Raw genomic sequence first — 22,353 nt, 5'->3', positions numbered from 1 at the left:
ACAAGGAAAAGTTGTATGTCATTTGAAGGAATATGCACTACATATGGAGGGAAAGGGAAATCTGCAAAAGATTTTGAACAACAGAATGACTGAGTCTGGTTTTCATTTTAAAGGACCACTTTGAGGAAACATTAGTGTGAGAATAAATTATAGGTTAAGGCTGGAAGAAAAGAGCAGTTAGTACCTTACTAAAGTAATCTAGACAAGAAATGAAGATTTGAGCCAAAGTGGACTGAACAGGAATACAAACAAATAAGTTATTATCGGAGAGGTAAAAATCAATAAATAGTGATTAATCACATATCTAGAAAGAGGAGTCAACAATGACTTCCAGGTTTCTAGCTTACTGAACTGTGTGGATGATTGCGCTGGGTTTAGACCTGTCAGTAAAGTGAGTGATACGGATCAGAACTCAGTGTATAACTGAAGCCACAGAATTAGATGAGATTAATCTGGAAGACAGACGACAGAAGAAGTCTCACAAAAGAGAACTATGCAGGAGAAACTAGAGAAGCTAAAGAAAACCAGAAGTAGTGCCACAGCATAGAAGTGAGGACCAAGAAGATTAACTGTGTCAACTGCTACAAGATGGTGAATTAAGTTAAAGTAAGGGGGAGGTTCAGTTGGATTAGGGAATTATATACTTATTGTTGACTTTTGGCAGAACAATTTCAGTTAGGTAGTCAATCAAGACGCCAGATTACAGTAGCTTCTGGAGTTAACAGAAGAGAATGAAGTAGAGATTTCAAATACAGGCAATTTTTTCAGGAAGGTTTTCAGGACAAGGAAAAAAAAAACTACAGGGCGGTAGCTGAAAGAGAACATAGCTCAAAGGAGTTGTTATTTGTTTTAATAGGAGAGTTTATGCATGTTTCAGTGATGATGGGAATTGGTGATTCTTCTACAGGGTTAAACTATAATGTCATCAGAGGAGGTGGAATAACAAAACTTTGCAGTTTAGTGTTTTAAGACTAAACAAAAGACAAACCCTTCCCTAAGTGGAAACGTCCTTGAATATGCACTGTAAATATCTATGAAACCATCCATTCAAGTCGTTGTTCTAGATTAAATAATGCAACTCGTTTGTTCCCATAACTGATTTCAGTAAAGGCAGTATTAGGAATATTTTCAAAAACCACTCACTGGACATCTACTATACTAGGTGCTAAGAATGACTAAGATACCCTACCTGCTCTCAGGCACTCACAGTATCGTAGGGAAGACAGGTACATAAATGGCTAATTATGAAACTACTTAAGAAGTGCCAAGATATAAGTAAGCATAAGATAAAATTGGAACACTTCAAGGAAAAGAGAATATACATTTAAAGTTTAATGACAGAAGCACTTATCTTTGTTTCATTCATACAGATTAACATTTACCAAAATAGAAAAAGCTAAAAAAAAAGTTTTAATTTTTAGGGCTAACAAAAGTATTTAAAAGGGCAAAACTGTGTAAAAAAAAAAAAAACAGTAACACACAGGACAAAGTGACCAGAAGATTAAACCAATAAATAATGAAATTTCAGTATTCATCAAGTCATTTCTTTATTACTGCATATATACATATTTATGTATATCCAAACATGAGGAACTAAATACCTCTGAGTGATTAAAACAACATACTCATCTGGGAGTATGAATATGAAATAAGTTTCAAATAAATATGTATATACTGCCCTCATGGGGCAGTAATATGTAGTTATTAAAATATAAGCAGACAATGTATTGCACTTCTTAGATACAGTTTATATAAATTACCCTAGCCAATGAAGGAGTGGCATTGTTGTGACAATAAGTCATCTAAACATTATTCATGCACATACCTCTCTTTATGCCCAATCTCTTTCCTGGATGGGGAATATTACCTTGTATTTTGATAGGTATTATAATTGTTAGCACTCTGGATTAAAGACTGCCTTCACAGGCAGCTCAGAAGATGATTTTTTCCATGGTTAATAAATCAACCTTTAAATGTCATTAAATAGTGGTTTTGATTTTTTTCCTGTCAGATTGTATTTTTACTACAACTCTCAAAAAGTAGCATTTTTATCAGGGAAAGATGAAAAGAAAAAGGCTTACAATAATACATGTTGGGACTTCACGAAGAGAATATTCTGCTTTATTAGGAAGACCTTGTTTTCCGACCAGCTCATAAATAGCAGGATAAGATAACAAATTTACCAGTCCTAGAAAAGACTTGGGGGTTGGGGGAGAAAGCACATTTAAATCATTCATTTTTTCCAACCACATCCACAGAAGAGTTATTAATGTAGTTTCATACCAGTTTGACTGCAAGTGTTAATTTTTTAAATATGCCTAGTTAATCTACATAAGTGTGAAACACATATATAAGCACAAAATAGTTAACATCAATAATAATCTATGTGCTGACAATGCATAATAATAATTAGAACATAATACAAGAGAGTTGGAAAATGTTTTAATATGTCGTATCTCTTGAAAAGTTTGGCTCTGAGAAAAAAATGAAATGATTCATCTTTGTTAGTCTGCATTGTTCTATTACATAATACTTAGGAGCTCTAGAGCAAGAAAATAAATTCTATATATTGTTGCACTCAAGTCACAAGGCTATGTTTATCTTTAAAATCAATGGAAATCCAACTAACCTAGTTACAGTTATTCTTTTATTTATTTATTTCATAGTTTTTTTTATTAAAGTATCATTGATATACACTCTTATGAAGGTTTCACAATAAAAATAGTGTGGTTATTACATTCACTCTTATTATTGGTTCCCTCCCCTTACCCCACTGTGGTCACTGTCCTTCAGTGTAGTAAGATGCCACAGAGTCCCTATTTGTCTTCTCTGAGCTACACTGTCTTCCCTGTAACCCCCCACACACCATGTGCACCAATCATGATACTCCACAATCCCCTTCTCCCTCCCTCCCTCCCCACCGGCCCTCCCTTACCCCTCCCCTCTCGTAACCACTAGTCCCTTCTTGGAGTCTGTGAATCTGCTGCTATTTTGTTCCTTCAGTTTTGCTTTGTTGTTATACTTCACAAATGAGGGAAATCATTTGGTATTTGTCTTTCTTTGCCTGACTTATTTCACTGAGCATAACACCCTCTAGCTTCTTCCATGTTGTTTCAAATGGTAGGATTTGTTTATTTCTTACGGCTGAATAGTATTCCATTGTGTATATGTACCACCTCTTCTTTATCCATTCATCTACTGATGGACATTTAGGTTGCTTCCATTTCTTGGCTATTGTAAACAGTGCTGTGACAAACATAGGGGTGCATATGTCTTTTTGAATCTGAGAAGTTGTTTTCTTTGGGTAAATTCCTAGGAGTGGAGTTCCTGGGTCAAAGTGTATTTCTATTTTTTTGTTTTTTGAGGAACCTCCATATTGCTTTCCACAATGGTTGAGCTAGTTTACATTCCCATCAGCAGTGTAGGAGGGTTCTTCTTTCTTCGCATCCTTGCCAGCATTTGTTGTCCTAGTCTTTTCTATGTTGGCCATGCTAACTGGTGTGACGTGAAATCTCACTGTGGTTTTAATTTGCATTTCCCTGATAATTAGCGATGTGGAGCATCTTTTTGTGTGTTGTTGGCCATCTGAATTTCTTCTTTGGAAAACTGTCTTTTCATATCGTCCACCTATTTTTTAATAGGATTATTTGCTTTTTGGGTGTTGAGGCATGTGAGTTCTTTATATATTTTGGATGTTAACCCCTTGTTGGATATGTAATTTACAGATATATTCTCCCATACTGTAGGATGCCTTTTTGTTCTGCTGATGATGTCCTTTGTTGTACAGAAGCTTTTTAGCATGATGTAGTCCCATTTGTTCATTTTGATTTTGTTTCCCTTGCCCGAGGAGATGCGTTCAGGAAAAAGTTGCTCATGTTTATATTCAAGAGATTTTTGCCTAAGTTTTCTTCTAAGAGTTTTATGGTTTCATGACTTACATTCAGGTCTTTGGTCATTTTAAAAATGTTTTCACTAGACTCAAAATTGGAGAATCAGATAAGTTGAGAATTTCACTAAGCTCAGAACACTGAGAAAATGAAAAAGAATAGTGAATTCAAGCTCCCATTAAATAGATGAGAAAATTTACAGAACCAGGAAAGCCGGTGGCAGAACTGATCTACATATTTTTTTAAATTTCTGGCTAAGGTTAATAATCATTACAAGGTACAATACAGTCTTCAGATGCTACTTAACAGTGTCACACCTGCTTGCTACAAAGTCCTTATTTGTGGACCTGTAAAGTACAGTACATTTATCTACATCTACCACCTCCGCATTATTTTAGGACAAGTGCAATGTTACTCAGTAACAGTGGCTATAGTAAATATATTTAACACAGTGGTTTTTAAAAAACTGCTGTTGTAGGATGAAAAGTGAGCCCATTTTTTAAAGCTTCCCTTTGTTTCCTATAAATATTCCAAAGAATGAAGATGGAATTTCTAACCAATTCAAAGAAGAAAATAATCCACTTCTTCATGACTGAAGCTAGTATCATTTGGATAGCAATAAAGTTACCAAGTAGAATAACTGAATAAATTAAATAACCTAGTTACCACTTATTGAATGTTTATTTGAAGAAAACACTATGCTGGAAGTATGCCATACAGAGAAGGAGGAAAAAAACTGATATCAAGGAAAGGATGTTTGAGGGATATGTCTACTAAGTAAATGTAAAATGAACTACAGAAAAGTTAGAGTTTATGGCCACCTAGGAAACCACTATAAAAATTAACTCACTAGTCACCAAGGTGTGAACTAGAAAGATGACTGATAAAACAGATTTTATAATAGCTTTGTTTTAATCTAATTTATCAAAAACCTAAGCTAAAAATGCTTTATAATTTAAGTATACAAATATTTCATAAATACCGTTAATATTAGTCCAGTATTTATGTACTATATTTTATGTTTAGAATATCTCTTCTATTATAACCATGACATTACAAACAAACTTAATAAATGTCCATTTTGACATTTGACATTGTCCATGAAGACATATGGTCTTTAGAAATTACATACATCAATAGCACATTGAGGGTTTTTGTCTCACATATGAAGAACTCCACTAGTAAACATGAAACCTCTCCATCTTCATCAAAGAAACAATTTGGGCCACATAAAATCATAACTTCTGATATGCTACTCTAAACAAATTACCTAGAACTCCAGGTGAAAACAATTCAGTAATTGTATTTGAATAAAAACAACCTAAAGAAAATTTTGAAGAAACGAGAGTATTTCCGCAGCTTGTTTCTAGAAGAAACAAATCCATTCTTACATGCTATTTTTAAAAGATGCTAGCAACAACAAATTGTAATGTGTACATTATACATTTTAGAACTCAAGAAAACATAAGATGTTACTAACATCAGACATTAATTATTCTAAAACATAGCATAAAACAATTATATTTCAAAGTCTTGAAGAAATGAATGAGGATTTGTGTGGCAGTAATAAGGAAACTTATGGAAGGGCAAATGTTTGATATATTTTGAGACTAAATCATAAAGTTAATTATCCAAAGCCAAAACCTTTTCTTATTAATTAAACATCCTTCAGGTTGATAATGATCATCCATTTGCTTATTCACTGAAATTATTTTAACATCAGCTGCTTATCAGCAATTGTGCCAGACACTAAGAATAAAAATGTGAAAAAAGGAATGGTCTCTGCCCTCAAATACTTACAGTGTAATAGACGACAAATACACTATGAGATCATTTAAAACAGTACCCTGCATAACCTGATGGCACTGTACTACGGAGAGGAATGGAAGGATACTGGGGGGATGATGCTATACAGCAAAGAATGAAGAGGTGAGATACGGCTGCAGAAGTAGCAGGCAGGTAGGCAGGAGGAGACATGCTACGTTAATGAGCACTGTCTTTATCCTCAAGGAGAAAGGAGTTAACAGTGTTTTCCGAAGAATAATGGAAATTATATTTTACATTTTAGAATGCTATGAAGGAAAATGGTTTTGAGGATAGATAATATCGGGAAAGAAACAAATTAGGATTTGGAAGTTCTAACAATGAGAATTATCAGTTAAATCTATTACACCAGAGAAGTATTTTTAAAGTGTCTAATAGAGAAATCAGAAAATGGCTCAAAAAGGCAAGATTTTGCTTTTCAATGACAGAATCAAACCATTTTCAAATAGGTAGTTTATATCTTTTTTTCCAATCTGTAGGCCTTCTTAGTTTTTTTTTTTTTTTGCTTTATTGTAAGAGTTAATACAATATTGAATAACAGAGTGAACCAGTTTTAGGTCCAATATTTCACCATTAAATATGTATGCAAATATGTACATGTATGCAAAGTATGCAATATGTATTTAAATATGTATTTCACCATTAAATATGTAACACATATGTTTTTCAAAGATAGCATTGTTAGATTTAGTATTAAATCTCAGTTTTTATCATAAATGGGTATTAAATTTTGCCAAATGCTATTCTATATCTATTGAAAGAATTGTATGAGTTCTCTTTATTCTGTTAATATGGTGAATTATAATCTCATTTTAGAATGTTAAAACAACTTTGTTTTGCTGAGATAAACACCATTTGATCATAATGAATGGTTGTTTTATATAGTACTAGATAAAATTTGATCTGTAATACTAGATAATAAAATATTTTGCTAAGTCTGTAATTTTCTGATATATAGATGAATATCTATAGACAAATATAGTATTTACCTACAATAAACCTAAATTCAATAATATTTTAAGTCTATATGCATCAGGAAAATAATAGTCTGTAATTTTCTTTTTGGTAATGATCATGCCTCATTTTCACATCAGTGTTACGCTGGCCTCACAGTAAGTTAGAAACTGATTCCTCTGACTCTTGTTTTCGAAAACAGCTTGTCCAAGATCAGTACTCTTTCTCCTTATATAAAAGTTTCATAGAATTCACCAGCTAAACAACCTGGTTTTCTTTACAGGGAAGTTTCTGATAGTGAATTTAATTTCTTTAACAATTACATAGCTATTCAGATTTTCTATTATGTCACTTTTGGTAAGCATATATTTTAAGAAGGTTGCCTATTTTTATCTTAATTGGTGAATTTTTGGCATAAAGCTGATCATAATTATTCCTTAATATCTGTGGGATCTTCGGCAATGCCCTCTTTCATTCTTGATATTAGTAATTTTTGGTCTCATTTTCTTGATTAGTCTAGCAAGGGGGGTTATCATTTTTAATAATCATTTCAAAGAACTAACTTTGGTTTTGTTACTTTTCTCTAGTTTGTCTTTTTCTGTTTCAGTGATTTCTGCTGTAATATTTATATCCTTTCTTCTATGTGCTTTGGGTATGATTTGCTCTTTTTCTAGTTCCTTAGAGTGGAAAATTGAGCCATTAATTTGAGGCATTAATTTAACTTTTATATTAAAAGTTAGAAATACCTAAAAGATAAAATATTCCTCTTAGAACTATTTCGGCTCCATCCACAAATTTATAATTGTATTATTTTCATCCAGTTTGAAATATTTCCTAATTTTCCTTGTGACTTCTTTGAACTGTGTGTTATTTAGAGGAGTTTTATTTCCAAATATTTGAGGTTTTCTAGATTCTACCTAATAATATTTAATTAAATCCACTGTGGTCCAGAAACACTTTGTATTATTTTAATCACCTTAAACTTATTTAGACTTGTATTCTAGGCCAGCAACAGTCTCTCTTGGTAAGGATGCTATGTGCTCTTGAAGAGATGGTTTATTTTGCAATCACTGAATGTAATTTCTATAAATAACAATTAGATCATGTAATTAGTAATGGCATTCATACCTTTTAATCTGTTCTGAGATACATATCTATTACATCAATTGATAAAAGAGGAATGTTAAAATCTTCAACTCTGTAAATTTGCCTACTTTTTCTTTAACTCCTATTTTAATATCCCATATATTTTGAATTTCATTTCTAGGATAATAACTCATTTATAACTGTTATGTTTTCCTACTGCATTGTCCATATTATCATGATGAAATGTTTTTCTTAATCTGATTTTTTAATCAATATCTGGCACAGAATAAGACCATTCCTGTCTTCTAATGTACTTTTTTTTTTCTTGTATGCTTTTTATATTCATTTACTTTCAATTTATCTATACCTTTTTATTTAAAATGACTTTCTTAAAGATAGCATACAGTTCAATCTTCCTTATTCAATCTGAAAATCTCTGCATTTTTATTAAAATATTTAGTTTATTTACATTTAATGCAATTATTGGTTAGGGTTATATCTTCCATTTGTTTTTTGTTTTCTTTTAACCCATTTGTTTTCAGTTTCCTAATTCCTCTCTCCTTGCCTTCTTTTGGGTTATTATTTTATAAATTTATTTTTAGCTATATCTCTTTGCATTTCATTTAGTGGTTTTGCTAGGTCAGTGCTAGCCTACAGATCTGTCTGTGGTAATAAAGATGTTATGAAATCTGAACTGGGCAGTAGGATAGTCACTAGCTACATATAGCTTTTGAACACATGATTAACCTAATTGAGGAACTGAATTTTTAACTTTAGTTTTAAGTTCATATAGCCACATGGGGCTGTTATCTATGAGACTGCAAAGCAGAACTATAGAGAGGAGAGTGAGAGGAGGAGACTGGACAAGAAGTAAACTTTTTAATGTACTTCTTTTATTTAATGTACTTCACTTTGTTTTCTACAATTTAAAAAATAAAGTTAAATCCCAAGAGAAAACAAAATTCCTAAGGAATAATATTTGGAACTATAAGATGGGGCACTAAGAATATTTGCTACTCTGAATTGTTACTATTTCTAGATCTCTCAATACACAGTTTAGGGTGACTTTTTTTAAAATAAGTTATTAGTTTATAAGGACATTTGTAATTCAAAGTTGAATAAAACCCCTATAACAAATTTGAATTAAAAATACTTTCTAGGGATTAAGAATATTGTGCCAATTTATGTAAAATGTAGTAAGAACTTTTTTGACTGTATAGATTTGTGTACCATTATGCCATTCACTTGCTCTGCATGGTATGGCTGCCATATAAATGACCTCTAAATATAAAATAAATCCTACTATGTGTCATAGATTATTAAGAAGCCATGTGCACTTGCAAGAAATTAAGGGGAGAAAAACAAGCTTTAATACTTACCTATTTGTAATTTTTCATTCTGAAAATCCAAATAGCTGTTATCATTTTCCTTCAACCTCAAGAAATTCCTTTAGTATTTAATACAATGCAGGTCTGCTGTAAAACAGTTTTTTAGCCTTTACTTTAAAATGTATTTCACTTTTATTCTTGAAGATATTTTTGTTTGAGTTGACTTTGTTTTTCCTGTTCAGCACATTAAAGAGCTCCATTGTCTTTCAGCCTCCAATATTTCTAATGAGATAGCAAATTTTTCTGCTGTTCCTCTTTAGGTAATGTTCTATAGATTGTTTCAAAATTTCCTCTTTTTCCTTAGTTCTCATCATCGTGTCTATAATGAGCATTGCTGTGATTTCCTTTATCTGCTTTGGGATTCATTAAGTTTCTTGATCAAAAAGGGTATATCTTTCAAGAAATTAGAAATTTTCAAATATTTTGGAAATATATTTGGAAATTTGGAAATTAATTCAAAATATTGCAAATGTATCCAAATATTTCCTCCCATTCTCTATTTCTGGTATTCCAGATTCTGGTATCCTAATTACATACATGTTAAACCCTTTGATAAGGTGTCAGAGAAGAATTTTTTTTCTCTCTTCTTCATCTTGTACAATTTCTACTGATCTAACTCAAGTTCATTGATTATTTCTTCTCATCTTTATATCTTCTGTTACACCAATCTAGAAAGTTATTTCAGATAAATTTTTTTAGTTCTAACTTCTGGTTCTTTAAATATAGTTTCCATTTCTCTGCTATGATTTCTAATTTGTTCTTTCATTACAGACATGTTTTCCTTTATATTCTATTTTTAATAACTGCTTTAAAATCCTAGACAAATAATTTCAACTTCATTACTTCACAATCTCTTTTTCTGAAGTCTGAATCACATTTTTCTTATTTTTCATATATGTAGTAATTTTGGATTGTATCCAGTACATTATGAAGGATATGTTGTAAAGATGTTGGATTCTGTTATTTCCCAAAGAGTATTAATTTTAATGTAGTAGCTAACATTGCTGAAGCAAAATTCTAAACTCTAGCCCCTGTGGTAGGAGCATCTCCCTGTTAAACTCAAGTGTATAGCTCAGGAGAGAATCACATACTTGAACAGAGCATACACAAAGAGTTCAAGTCTCTCCTATGTATCACTCTTCTTTCCAGACACCTCCTTTCATTTTCCAGCTGCTGTATATCCTTAAACTTTGTCTTCTGTTTTTTCAAGTTTGTTAAGAGTATGAATTTCTGTCTGGAAGTACCAACTGATACTTGCCCTCAGGCAAAAATCTGTTGAAATTCAGAATTTTGAGCAGTACTACTCTTTTTGTTCATGTGTTGACTACCCTCTCTTTTTTTACCCCCACATATTTTAGTCACTTCAGTGCTTGTAAACAGTTGATTTTTAAGTTATTTTTCCTGAGCTTGTGTTTTCTAGTGTAGGAAACTAGTTCACCTTTACAGAAAGAAGAACTTCTGATTTAAAAAGAATTTCTTTTTATGATTTTATCACACCCTTTGACTTTATGGTAGCCTGTGAAATTTTTGTTCAAAGTCAGAAATCATTTCATTTTAGTGAAATCTGGAGAACATGTTAAAAAAATAGGAGTCTTTGAATTATAAGAAAACATTGTGTTGGTGCTTCAAGAAAAGAAAAATATTGTTTGCCACATTACTCTAAATGATAATATCTTCTCTGTACCCAACCCTCCTTCAAATAATCCTGACAATTTTCTATTAGATTCAAACCCAAGGGAAAAGCTTCCTTAATTTTGGTTGTTTCTTGTTTCAGGGTTTTTGTTTTGTTTTATTTCTTCATAACATTACTAGAGTGCAATACTCTATGGCAGAAGAAAAAATATAGTAAAAATATTGTGGAAGACAAAAAGCCTTGCAAAACATAATTCGTAGGGAACAGTCGTATTTCTATTTTCACTAAATGTATTTTGAAAAAAGAATCTAGAAATGAAAAAAGGAAGGAAAAGATAAACTTAGGAAAGGCTGCTGGTGTAACTGAGTATAGGTAAAGTATGGATGAAGTAATTTATGATATAGTGAAGTCATTTCTTACCTTTTGACAGCTTGGGTCAATGGGATCCACTGGAGTAGATCTGGGATGGGTTACTCTAACATCATCTCTTCCACATTCCAGACTGGCCCATAATTCAGTTATAAGTGCACTAATAAATCCTAAACAGAATTATTTTACATCATATTTATGGTATACTATTTCTTTGTATTATAGAGAAAAGATATAATTATGCCCCTGACCAGACTGGTCCACACTGACAAAAGACACATAAATGTAATCCTCTGTAAAAGAAACTCTAACCTTGGTAGAAATCACATCTGCTGTTGTTAATATACCTTTATGATACCTTATTATCATTAACTGTACAATGACTAAATTCTGAAATAAAATGTCCATTGTGGAATTTTGAGTCCCAGCATTTGTCCATTGTCAATAACTTCTCTGAGCAGGTTTTCTAAAAAATAATAAGGTTTACACTTTTTTGCAAATGAGCCAAAAGTGAAAAGCAGCCTGAAAAGTGGAATAGGTATGTGTGTGTGTGTGTATGCATGTGCACATGCATGTACATAAGGAGGCATCAGGAAGTAAAGTAGGCAAAGAGTGTAAGTGTGTTCCCTTCTTCTAATGTAATTATTTTTGTAATTTTTATGCTTAGAACAATTCTCCATTTCATAGAGCTTCTGGATGAATACAATCTTTAAAGTCTCATGAATCAGACCCTATACCTACAAATGAAAATGATTTTTAAGCCTTTTTATTAAATCCCTTTATGAATAATCAAATCATATATTAAAGCATAAAACAGGATATCTACTCATAAAATCAGTAAGCTTATAGTAAGACTGCAGCAAAAAGGTTCCTCTGGCCGTATAGAAAAAAAAAAAAAAAACATAGGCTCTGAAATCAGAATATCAGGACTTAAATAAAAAATATAAAAAATACACCAGCTTATTAGTTGCCATCCTCAGACAAATCCCTTGACTGCCCAGAGCGTCAGTTCCCCCATTTGTAAATTAAATAGTGCCACATTTGAGTGCTGCCATTAACTACAAATGCAATGATACATAGAGTTCCTGATAAAGTGCCTAACCATCATAGAAACTCAAGAAGTGTTAAGTCTTCCTTCCTTTGTCCAATGAAAAACTTCATTTACTCCTCCCATGAAAAGTTTGATACTATGAGGCTCAGAAACTTATGTGACTTGACCAATAGGGATATTGGGGATTGAATCTAGTCTTCAAATTCTTCCAATAATGTGTCCATGAGTACTGCAATAAATTGGATTTTATTCTAAGAGAAAAAACTAAGTGGTTCAGCCAAGGACAACTTCTGCCAAGAAACATGTTTCAAAGTACAAGCAGTCCAAATTAGTTCAGACAAAAATATTTAAGATACACTATAGGGAAATTATTTTCATTTAAGGAGAGAATCAATTGTGATCACTGATGTTATAATTAATCTGCTCTAAACTTTGAAAAATATAATCATACATCTCCACTAGACATTACATCTTGGCAGGACCAGGGTTCAGATAATCTTAAGAAATACTATATTAAATTCCCAATGTTTAAACTTTTAAAAAATCTAATCCATAGTAGGTAATACATGCTGGAAGCAAACTACAAAGATACTGGTGAAAGAGAAGTGCTGAGAGGGAAGCTTTCAAGAAGGTAAGAGAAGGAAAGAGAGTAAGAAAATTTTATGTATGTGTGATAACGACCATGACTATAAATTTTGATGTATGCATAAGCCACTGAAACTAAACATTAAGAAATCACATCAAGTACAACTATATTAAGAGAATAACGATATACTTTTGCTCTATAAGATGAAGAGGGATTCTTAAAGCATCAGGTATTTTTCTGTTTAGTTTACTGCATGCTACTGTTCTGAGAAAAGAGAACAAGATTGGGTATATTCTCAGGAGAGAAATACCCAGTGGGACTTCATGGAAGAGAAATGATGAAAAGAAAACCCATAGCCTTCTTTTATTAAGGCATAAATTGCAAAAAAAACTTCAGGATAATTATCCTGATTCCTTCTCATGCCAGTTAAATTTTCCACTGGTTGGTTATTCAAAATAATTATAATTCTAAGCACAAGAAGAAACTTACCTGAGCTTTGGAGGGCTGTTGCGCCTGCTGCTGTTGACGCCACCTGTGTGACCAAAACTCCATAGCCAAACTTCTTATGCCTGCTGATCTAACAGAAAAAAGGAGTAACAATGAAAAACAGGAAGACATAGCATGTTAATATTTACATGTTACATGTAGACTTAGTTTTTAATTAAAACACTAACATTCTTTCAAATAAGGATAAGAACAGCAAGAACAAATTCAGACATTGTTACCATCAATCAATGTAGTATTTTTGACAAGAACATTTCAGATTTAGTTTCTGGTCCCAACCTTAAAACTAACTAGCTTTTTTGACTTTGAACAAGTCATTTATTTCTCTAGGTCTAATTCTCTTTATACATAAAATGAGGAACTTTGTCCAGATGAAGAGTGCAATTCCTTCCAACTTTAAATTCTAATATCCTTCTCTTTTATTCATTAGGTTCTTCAATAAACTTCCTCATTAATAAATCTGTATTGGCTGCCAGTTTAATAACTGGGTTTTTAAATAATCAGACTTTAAGAAGAACAAGAATAATGGTATCTTCTTAAAATGACCCCTTATTTTTAGAAGAAATTTGATTTTTTTCCTCTAAGGAAAGGAATTTTATACATACACACAAACACATAAATTTTCATCATTAGTATACAGGTTTCTAAACAGTATGGCAGAAAACCTTAAATAACTAGTTAGCTCACAGAGTATTATACTAGTATTCATGGTAAAGTATAGAAGTGAGTATCTCTTAACACAAATCAGAATAGGGAAATAACAAAGACATTACAAAAAGTTCCTCCTTCTCGCACTTAGGCTAAAACCAGATAGGCTTATGAAAAGGCTAACTTCTAATTGGAGCTAAACATTTAAAATTTGTATTTTTTTCCAACATTTTATTGAAGGATGTATTTTAATCAAATTTTAAAAATATAAACTGTACATTCAGTTTGAAGCACAAAAAAATATAGTAACTAAAAGGCCATGGGAATTAGATTGCTTCAAATTTGTTCCACTTACGACTTTACAAATTTTGCCTTCCCTTTCATTTTTATTACTTCCATTTTCTTTAATTTGCCATCCATTGCTTCTGCAGTTAGATGATACAGAAGTACACAAAGATAATGTTTACCCTTTTCTTCCTTGCCTTTCTCCATAACCGCTGAAAATACCCCTTACTTATCAATCACCTCCAGTGACCCTGCTGATTCAAATATTAGTGTGAATCTCGGAAGCCCTTCTAGCCACTAAGTACTGAAAAGGAAGAGGCAGAGAAAAACACAAAGAAATTAGACATGCTTTACTAAACAAGTCTTAGGTTTCATGGATGCTGGTAAAGACAACTCCGAGTTCTAATCTTAATGTGGTCAGTAACTAGATGTGTGAGCATAAGCAGATAATTTAACTGGCCAGGGTCTCTACTTTTTTTTCAGCAAAATCAAGGAAATGGCCTTATTGCTTTCTTACAAGATAACTGAGAATTTAAATTTTCAAAAAATATCTTAAATTATATAAAGTACCATTAAAGTACTGTACTAAATTTTAAGGTTGTAAGTTACTAAGGTCAAGGGAATAGTATCTGCTATTATAACTACCACTGTTGTAAAAAGGAGGACTAGATTTTTTTTTTAAATACATGAATATAACAAAATGACATCTGGTCCTAGGTACATTATCATAGTAATAAAAGCTGTGTGTGTTCAGTACCTGAATGATAATAAAGAAAAATGTCTTTGAATTGCCTGAATATTTTCAAAATGTAAAAACAAAAAAGGAAACCCAAATAGTTGACTTGTACACAAGGAGAGAGTCAAACTCACCAGCAGAGCAATTCAAATTAAAAACAATCACTATGTCATTTATGTGAACATGAAGAACATTGAAAAACTTCTATATTTGCTATAGTATGAATGTCTGTTTCCCTTCAAAATTTTTATGTTGAAATCCTAAACCTCAGAGGTAACACAGTAAGTGGAGAGCCTCTGAGAGGTGATTAGATCATGAAGGTGGAGTCTTCAGGAAGGGATTAGTGCTCCTATAAAGAAGATCCCAGACAACAGCTCCATAGCCCCTGCTTCCATGTGAGGACATGAGAAGTCTGCAAACCACAAGGCAGCCCTCCCCTTACCATGTCAGCATCCCCAGCTTCCAGCCTCCAGAACGGTGAGCAATATGTTTCTGCTGTTTCTAAGGCACCCAGTCTATGGAATTTTGTTGTAACCCCAAATAGACTAAGACAATATTCTACAATATCCTAGAAGAGCACATTCTAGCAGAAGTATACATATCCAAAGTTGTTAAACATTATCAAACACATTAGTATGGAAGCCTGGGATTGGAGGATGCATGAAGGGAGACACACACAACTGTGAAAAAGGAGTGACAAGGGAATAAATTGATCAAGAGACAAAGTTCGCATGGACAGATGAGGACAGTATGCCATGAACTTAAGAATATGAATAAGTAAATACTCTATACTTGAGGTCCATTTAAATAAAATAATAAAAACAAATATCTGTATTTACAAACTTAATATCATAAACCCACGAAATGATGTTTCTATGTTTTACTTGTGAAGAGTGGTCAGGGCCTTCCCTAAGGAACAACTTATTCTTCATTGGCAAAAGCACTCTAAAAAGTTGCTTTTTATAGGATTAAATAAAAGCAGGAAATAAGAATTGAAGAATAAGTAAAATAATATTTATAATCAGGCAACCTAATAACATCACGAAGCAACAGTTGCCAGAAACAAAATGCTTTTAAAAGCACACCTAAAACCCTTAAGTCTTAGGGTTTTTACTATGACAACAAAGAGCTGTATATACCTCAATGACATCTGTCTGAGAAGATTAAATTATGTTATAAATTTTATTTAATGGCAACAATAAAATCCGTCTACAAATATTTGTTTCTTAATATGTGAGGCCTAAACTCTCATTGACATGTACATTTAGACCCAATAGTTTTTTTTTTATTTTCTCATCCTCGAGTACCACCTAGTTTTAGTATATCCAGATGTTTGATATCACTTAGCAAACATCTGGATGGTTAACATAATTTCTACACTCCATCTGGTTGTTTGCCATTCTGTAAACAGAGCAACAGATACCAATATCAACTCTCGAATGCTTTCCTGAAAAAATATCAAGTTAAATATACAATGCTATATGGCTTTTCAGTTGAAGTTTAATAACCTCTTCATGCAAAGAAACCAGAATGGTGTTCTTAATGGCTTTTACAGCAACAAAAATTCCTTTTGCCTGTGGCAGATGGTAATTCATACCTGTAACTTTTTTGCATATTGGTTGAACATAAATGTCACACATTCATTCATGGCACCTGTACTTTGAAGAAACAATAGTCCTTTGGGAGTGGAAGCAAAATGTAGTAAATCATCTAACAAATTCTCTTCCCAAGCCACACTGAAACAGGTAAAAGATCAGGTATGAACTTTATTGCACTCAACTGAAAAGAATATATTTCAGCTTAATATTACTGATAAATGAAATTTGTGAACTACACATTGGTTACAAAGTAACCAATAAATAAATGTTTAAAAATAAGATAAAAAGCATGATTTCCCCTTGACATTGAATTCTTTTATTCTTGTATCACAATTATTTTCCCTTGCTAAATGACTCAAATATAAACTGCATATTGTCAGCATTTTTATTACACCTATGTTCTACCATCCATGACTTAATTTCATTTTGTTTTCCTATTATAATCCTGTTGTGCCTAGATTCCCGATGACCCATCACTCCATTATTTCTATACTTCCTTTTCATTTTGGAGTACCTGGCTTCTGATTTTCTGAGGCATATTAACCATATTATCTTTATTTTCATAGGTTTTTACTTTTGGAGAAAGACTTATGCCCCTCATTAGAACACTTCTAAAAAAAGGTGAGAAACATTCTCCAGAGAAAAAAACTTGAAACCTTCAGAAGACACACAGTTAATAAGAGGGTCAGAGCTAGAAATCTGAAAATAAGGGGATAAGAGTACTTAATCTTGAGGTGTCATTAGTAAGAGAAAATGACTACCGGATATTCCTAGTTGTGGGGAAGGAAACTTTAGGTATTAAAATATATAAAAATCAATTTGATTTTATTTGTATGTACAGTGAAACTCTGAATATGGAAAAGTGTGCTTTTCAGATCTAGGAATTGATCATAAAAGAAATTTGAAATCCAGGACTTCTCTGATCAAAAACAGAAACTAAGTACATGGCTTAATACATATCCCTCTGTGCCAATCGCACAGCAACGGCCAAAGATATAACAACCGTGTTCAATATAAAATAAATATCACCATGGACAAAGGGAACAAAAGCACAAAAAAGTGAATGAGACTCTAGTTTTGAGGCAAATGCAGACAATGGAAACCAAATTCTGGTTCCAACAAGATATAAAGGACTAAAAGAGTTACATACGCAAAGAGACACAATGTAGGCTACTGCTTAAGACTTATGACTAGGTAAAACTAGCAAAAATAATATATATTTAACAGAAATTAAAATCAACATAATTTATATAAAGAAATAATATATAATGAACAAAATGCATATATATATATATATGTATGTATAAAACTGTCTAAAACAGGGGCTCTGACAAGCCATAATCCTAGGCAGACAGGAGAATACAAGTACAGCCTTATTTCTAGAAGTGAGATGATTAATTTGCCTTTAGTTCTTTGCACCTGTAATGTCACTGACAAGACCCTCAAGATGTCAATGCAAAACCTATTTAAAACACAGTGTGAAAAAGAAACTATAAAACCACTGGACAGGGACAAATGATCATGGAAATAGATATCAGGAGAGATAAGGGAGGAAGGAGGAAAACAGGGAAGGAAAAAAAAAAATCTCACCTAAAAATCAAGTTGCAGTCAAACTTCAAGAGATACCTAACACTAAGAGCTAACAGAATCAAAACCTGGTCTTTGCATGCACTTAATGCAATAAATTGGTCAAGGTGGGAAAAGCGCCAAAAGTTACGAAGACTCAAAAATGGGGATATATTACAACTGAACTGTATTATTTTTAAATATACAACACTTTGGGCAAATTAACACCAAAATGTACATATGCACACTGAAAAATGTTATTTTTTTAGAAAATATAATCAAAAGCACTCAAGCAGAAATAAAAAAAAATCCCGAATGAACCATTAGCCATTAAAGAAATTGAAATTTTTAAAATTCTATCCACTGACACCACCCCCACTCCACCCCCTTGTCCCCCGGCCAAATAAAACAACACAGGCAAAAAAACTTTCAGGTTGCATCATATAGTCTTGAAAAATTAAAGACTTGGCATTGCTTTAGTTTGTCTTTTCTGCTATCTTAGCATTTAATTCTCCAAATTATAGTGTGCAGGTACTCTGAATATTTCAAAGTGGAAGGAAGGTCCAAGCCATTGAATTTGCTTATTGGCCTTGGAGTAAGGGTAATGGAATAGATAACACTGTTTAGTAAGCTTTGAGAACTTCCTTCTTTGAATGGCTACAATTATGGAGGGTTAGACACTCTCATGGAAATTAAATTTTAGGTTATTAATTTTATTTCTTTAGGGTCAAAGGATGAATTTTACAAATCAAAGGTCCCCTTTTACTTTACCCTCTAGCTTTACCAAAGCCCACTCAGTGACTGGCTGGGGCAGGCTGAGTATCTTTTTTCCCTATGATTGGATTCTTCTCTATGGTCACCCTAATGATGATCCCACATGGCTTGTATTCACTGCAATCACTAATAACAACCAAACCAACCTTGTAAAAATTTCATTTGGGGTTGCAATTCAAGAGTCTAGATTTAAAAGACTTCAGTCCCCTATGTGGCTATACAACAGATTCTATCTTCTCTGTAGTATTGAAAGCTTCAATAAATGGGAGGATGGGGAGGGCATCTCCAAAAATAAGCTGTCAGAAAATGTAAGATCAAAATGCCTAAAATTAGTCTTGCAGAGATTCAAAAATAAGAATTTTAGAATTTAACTCAATTTTACTTTATCATATCAGTCTTACTATTGATGTCATTATTTAGAAACTACTAACTTGGGGTAGGTGTGTTATTCATTCATTCACTCATTCAAAAAGGTTATCAGGCACCTGCTATGTGCTGACACCAGGCTAGTCTCATTACCTGGCCCAGATGGTTTTTACACTCAAGTTTTAACAAGCTACAAAGGAACAAATACTGCCTATCTCATACCAACTTCTTAATTAACACAAACCAGCAAAAAACACTCAACTCTTCTAGGAGGTATTTTAATTTTGCTGACAAAAATGAAATCAAGTTCTAACTACATTAAACTATTAAATTATATTAAACTATAAGAAACTATTAAATCTTTTATTTCTAAGAACAATACCAGATGTTGAAAGAACCTCCTTTTCCTTTGGCCTCAAGTTCCCACATGCAACACATTCTCCAGTTTTATGCTGCCTGCCTCTCTCTCACCTAATCACTTATTTCTCCTATGGAAGAAGGGACTCCTGGGGAATGACCTAAGCTCCCTTGGTTAAGTAATGCCTCTCTTCTAGTCTACTTCTTCTTTGTGGTTAGCTACCTATTGGAAGCACATATTCTGCTCTGTTCTATGTAGTTAAGTTTGATCTTTGTAAGCTCCTTCTTAGAGGGAGGCGTATGGCTGTCTACTGCCAATTGTGCCAGAAGGTAAATTTGTCTAATTCTTGAGATCAATCATAGGAAGCCTGAGTTATTCAATATTTTGATTTGATTGATGAAATTTTTCCCCTTTAACATCACTCCATAATCTTGTTGATATTTCTGAAGAAACATGAGGACATCTAAATTAAAAACTGGTATATATATATATATTTAAATAAATGTCCAATGCCAAAGTCTAATTAAAATGCACTGCCACACATTTTGAAAACTAATTATTTAAATATAAATGAACTTCACTGGCATTTGCTAACACTTTAGTTCTACTGAACTCCCTAGTTAGCTTTCCAATTTTAGTATTTGGTAATTCTACAAATTTATGGAAATATTACAACAGGTTGTTTCCTAACTGATAATGTAAATACAGGGTAAAGCAGTTATAGTGAATATTGCTAGGCTTGTTTCTATTTTTGAATATGATCTCTAAAGTTCCTCCTAGGTGTAATTTTCCTAGATCCTATAAGTATACATTTACCTTCCTGTAAAGAGTTTTTAGTATAGTATTCTGTTACATTCTCACTTTGAAATTAGTTCAGAAAATAAAAAAACAAAGAAACGGATAAGTTTAATATCGGTACTTACATGTTTTGGGATTCCTGGTTTACTAAAGAAACAGAATCTGAACCCTTAATAGGAGTAGGAATTCTTTCTGATAGCAAACTTGCCTGAAATATAACAGATAAACTTAATTATTATTTTTTTAATGATAGCATTACTCATAAGATCTCATGCTACATTTTTATTTATGATCCTTAATTAAAAGTTAAGTTGGCTTCAAAATTTAAATTATTTGGTTTATAATGATCACGTAAAGTTTTTCACAAATGAAACGTAAAGTCTTAGTTCACTAACATATACTAATTTGACTATTGCTACATTTTGACCTCTACTGTCCATTACAAAAACCCAGCTATCTGTAAAAATTGCTTAGAAATAACTTCCAAAGAGGAATGTCAGCCTATGCAAAGATAATTTATCTAAAGCCTCTCCTACCAGAAGAAAAGACTTTGTAGTACCCAGATAGGTTCTAGAATTTTGTCCTCCTAGGAAAGGAGGATTTGAGGTCATCCTGTGTCAAATTAAAAAGGCATTATGTCCCTATAATTTTGTGATACTACAGAAATAGCATTTGCTCCAATAAAATACCTTAACTGCAGTATGATACGACAATAGTGACTATATGTGAAACAAAGATTTGCAGGGAGGAAAAAAGAAGCTTGAGAATACTTACCTTTTTCCATGCCTTTGCTATTGATTCATGCAAACTATAAGGAATTAACACCTGTAAGCCTTCACATGTATCATATATTTGACGACAAACAGAAATAAAAGCTCCTTTAACCACAGGCAACATTTCGGATCCAGCAAAAATAGAAATATCTTCATCAAGAAGTTTTTTTGAAAACTGGGCAATTATATGAGCACCTGTAGGACTAAAAGATGATACCTAAAAGTGATCCCAAGTTTATAAATCACAACTTCATAAAGCACTACCAAAACGGCTGGCCTTATCACAAACTCTTTATTTGCTTTGTTGTATTTCAGTCTTCCTCTAGCTTCTGATATGTCAATATTTCTGTCCCCACCCATGTATAGACATCTAATAATGAGAGCAGTTTCGGTAGAATAAAAAAATATACAGAAAAAAGAAAACAACAAAACTATACACTTAGAAAGGTTAGAGACACCGCTGGTCCAGGGCCATAAGTAACCTCCTTTGATTTATACTGAGAACAATCCTGAGATCTCCATTCCTAGCACCTCTTAAACATTCCTCACTCCATTAACAGGACTGTTTGCCTGGTTCAGAAGCTGGGACATTTTACTAGCAATAACAGATAAGGAGAAACATAGCAAATGTTTATAAAGAGCCAGGCCTTTTCTAAGTATTTTAAGTGCATTAACTCATTTAATCTTTATAATAATCCTATGAAGAAGGTATATTACTCTTAAATTTTTACAGATAATGAAATATAGGTAAGGCCTACAAAAGTTAAGGAATTTGAAAAATATCACAAAGGTAGGACTTACACCCAGGCTACCTGGTTCAAGCAGCAAACTTTTTGTGTTTTTTAAAAAGCCAGAAAAACTAACAAAAAACAAACAGTAGGCAGTAGACAGGACTCTCCAGGTACCCCTCCATCCATCTTCAATATTTTTAACACTCTGCCAGTTTTACCTATTCTCTGACCTCTCCTCCTCCCCCTTCTACTTGGAGTATTTTAAGTCCCAGACATCATGTTATTTTACCCAGTGTGCACCTCTACCTGGTCTAAACTTTCTATGTTATGTGCCAATAAACAACTTAACAAAACTGATTACAATTTCTTAATATCATCTGATAGTCACACATATCAAAATTCAAATTGTACTTGTGATCCCTAATTAAAAATTAAACT

General features: G+C 32.6%; 1 protein-coding gene across 3 annotated transcripts in view; it reads right to left on the bottom strand.

Moving 5' to 3' along the window:
- TBC1D32 (TBC1 domain family member 32) overlaps positions 1-22,353 on the bottom strand; it is a 199,884-nt gene that overhangs the window by 76,681 nt on the left and 100,850 nt on the right. For all 3 annotated transcript variants that reach the window (XM_057489307.1, XM_057489308.1, XM_057489309.1), the window contains exons 17-22: positions 21,186-21,387; positions 20,537-20,619; positions 16,549-16,687; positions 13,268-13,355; positions 11,193-11,311; positions 2,082-2,198 (exon numbers count right to left, since the gene is read on the bottom strand). In XM_057489307.1, coding sequence (XP_057345290.1) covers positions 2,082-2,198; positions 11,193-11,311; positions 13,268-13,355; positions 16,549-16,687; positions 20,537-20,619; positions 21,186-21,387 — 748 coding nt within the window. The remainder of the gene's footprint in view (positions 1-2,081; positions 2,199-11,192; positions 11,312-13,267; positions 13,356-16,548; positions 16,688-20,536; positions 20,620-21,185; positions 21,388-22,353) is intronic.

This window comes from Manis pentadactyla, chromosome 12 (assembly GCF_030020395.1).
Source record: "Manis pentadactyla isolate mManPen7 chromosome 12, mManPen7.hap1, whole genome shotgun sequence".
NCBI lineage: Eukaryota > Metazoa > Chordata > Mammalia > Pholidota > Manidae > Manis > Manis pentadactyla.
This window is presented reverse-complemented; position numbering and strand designations above follow the sequence as displayed.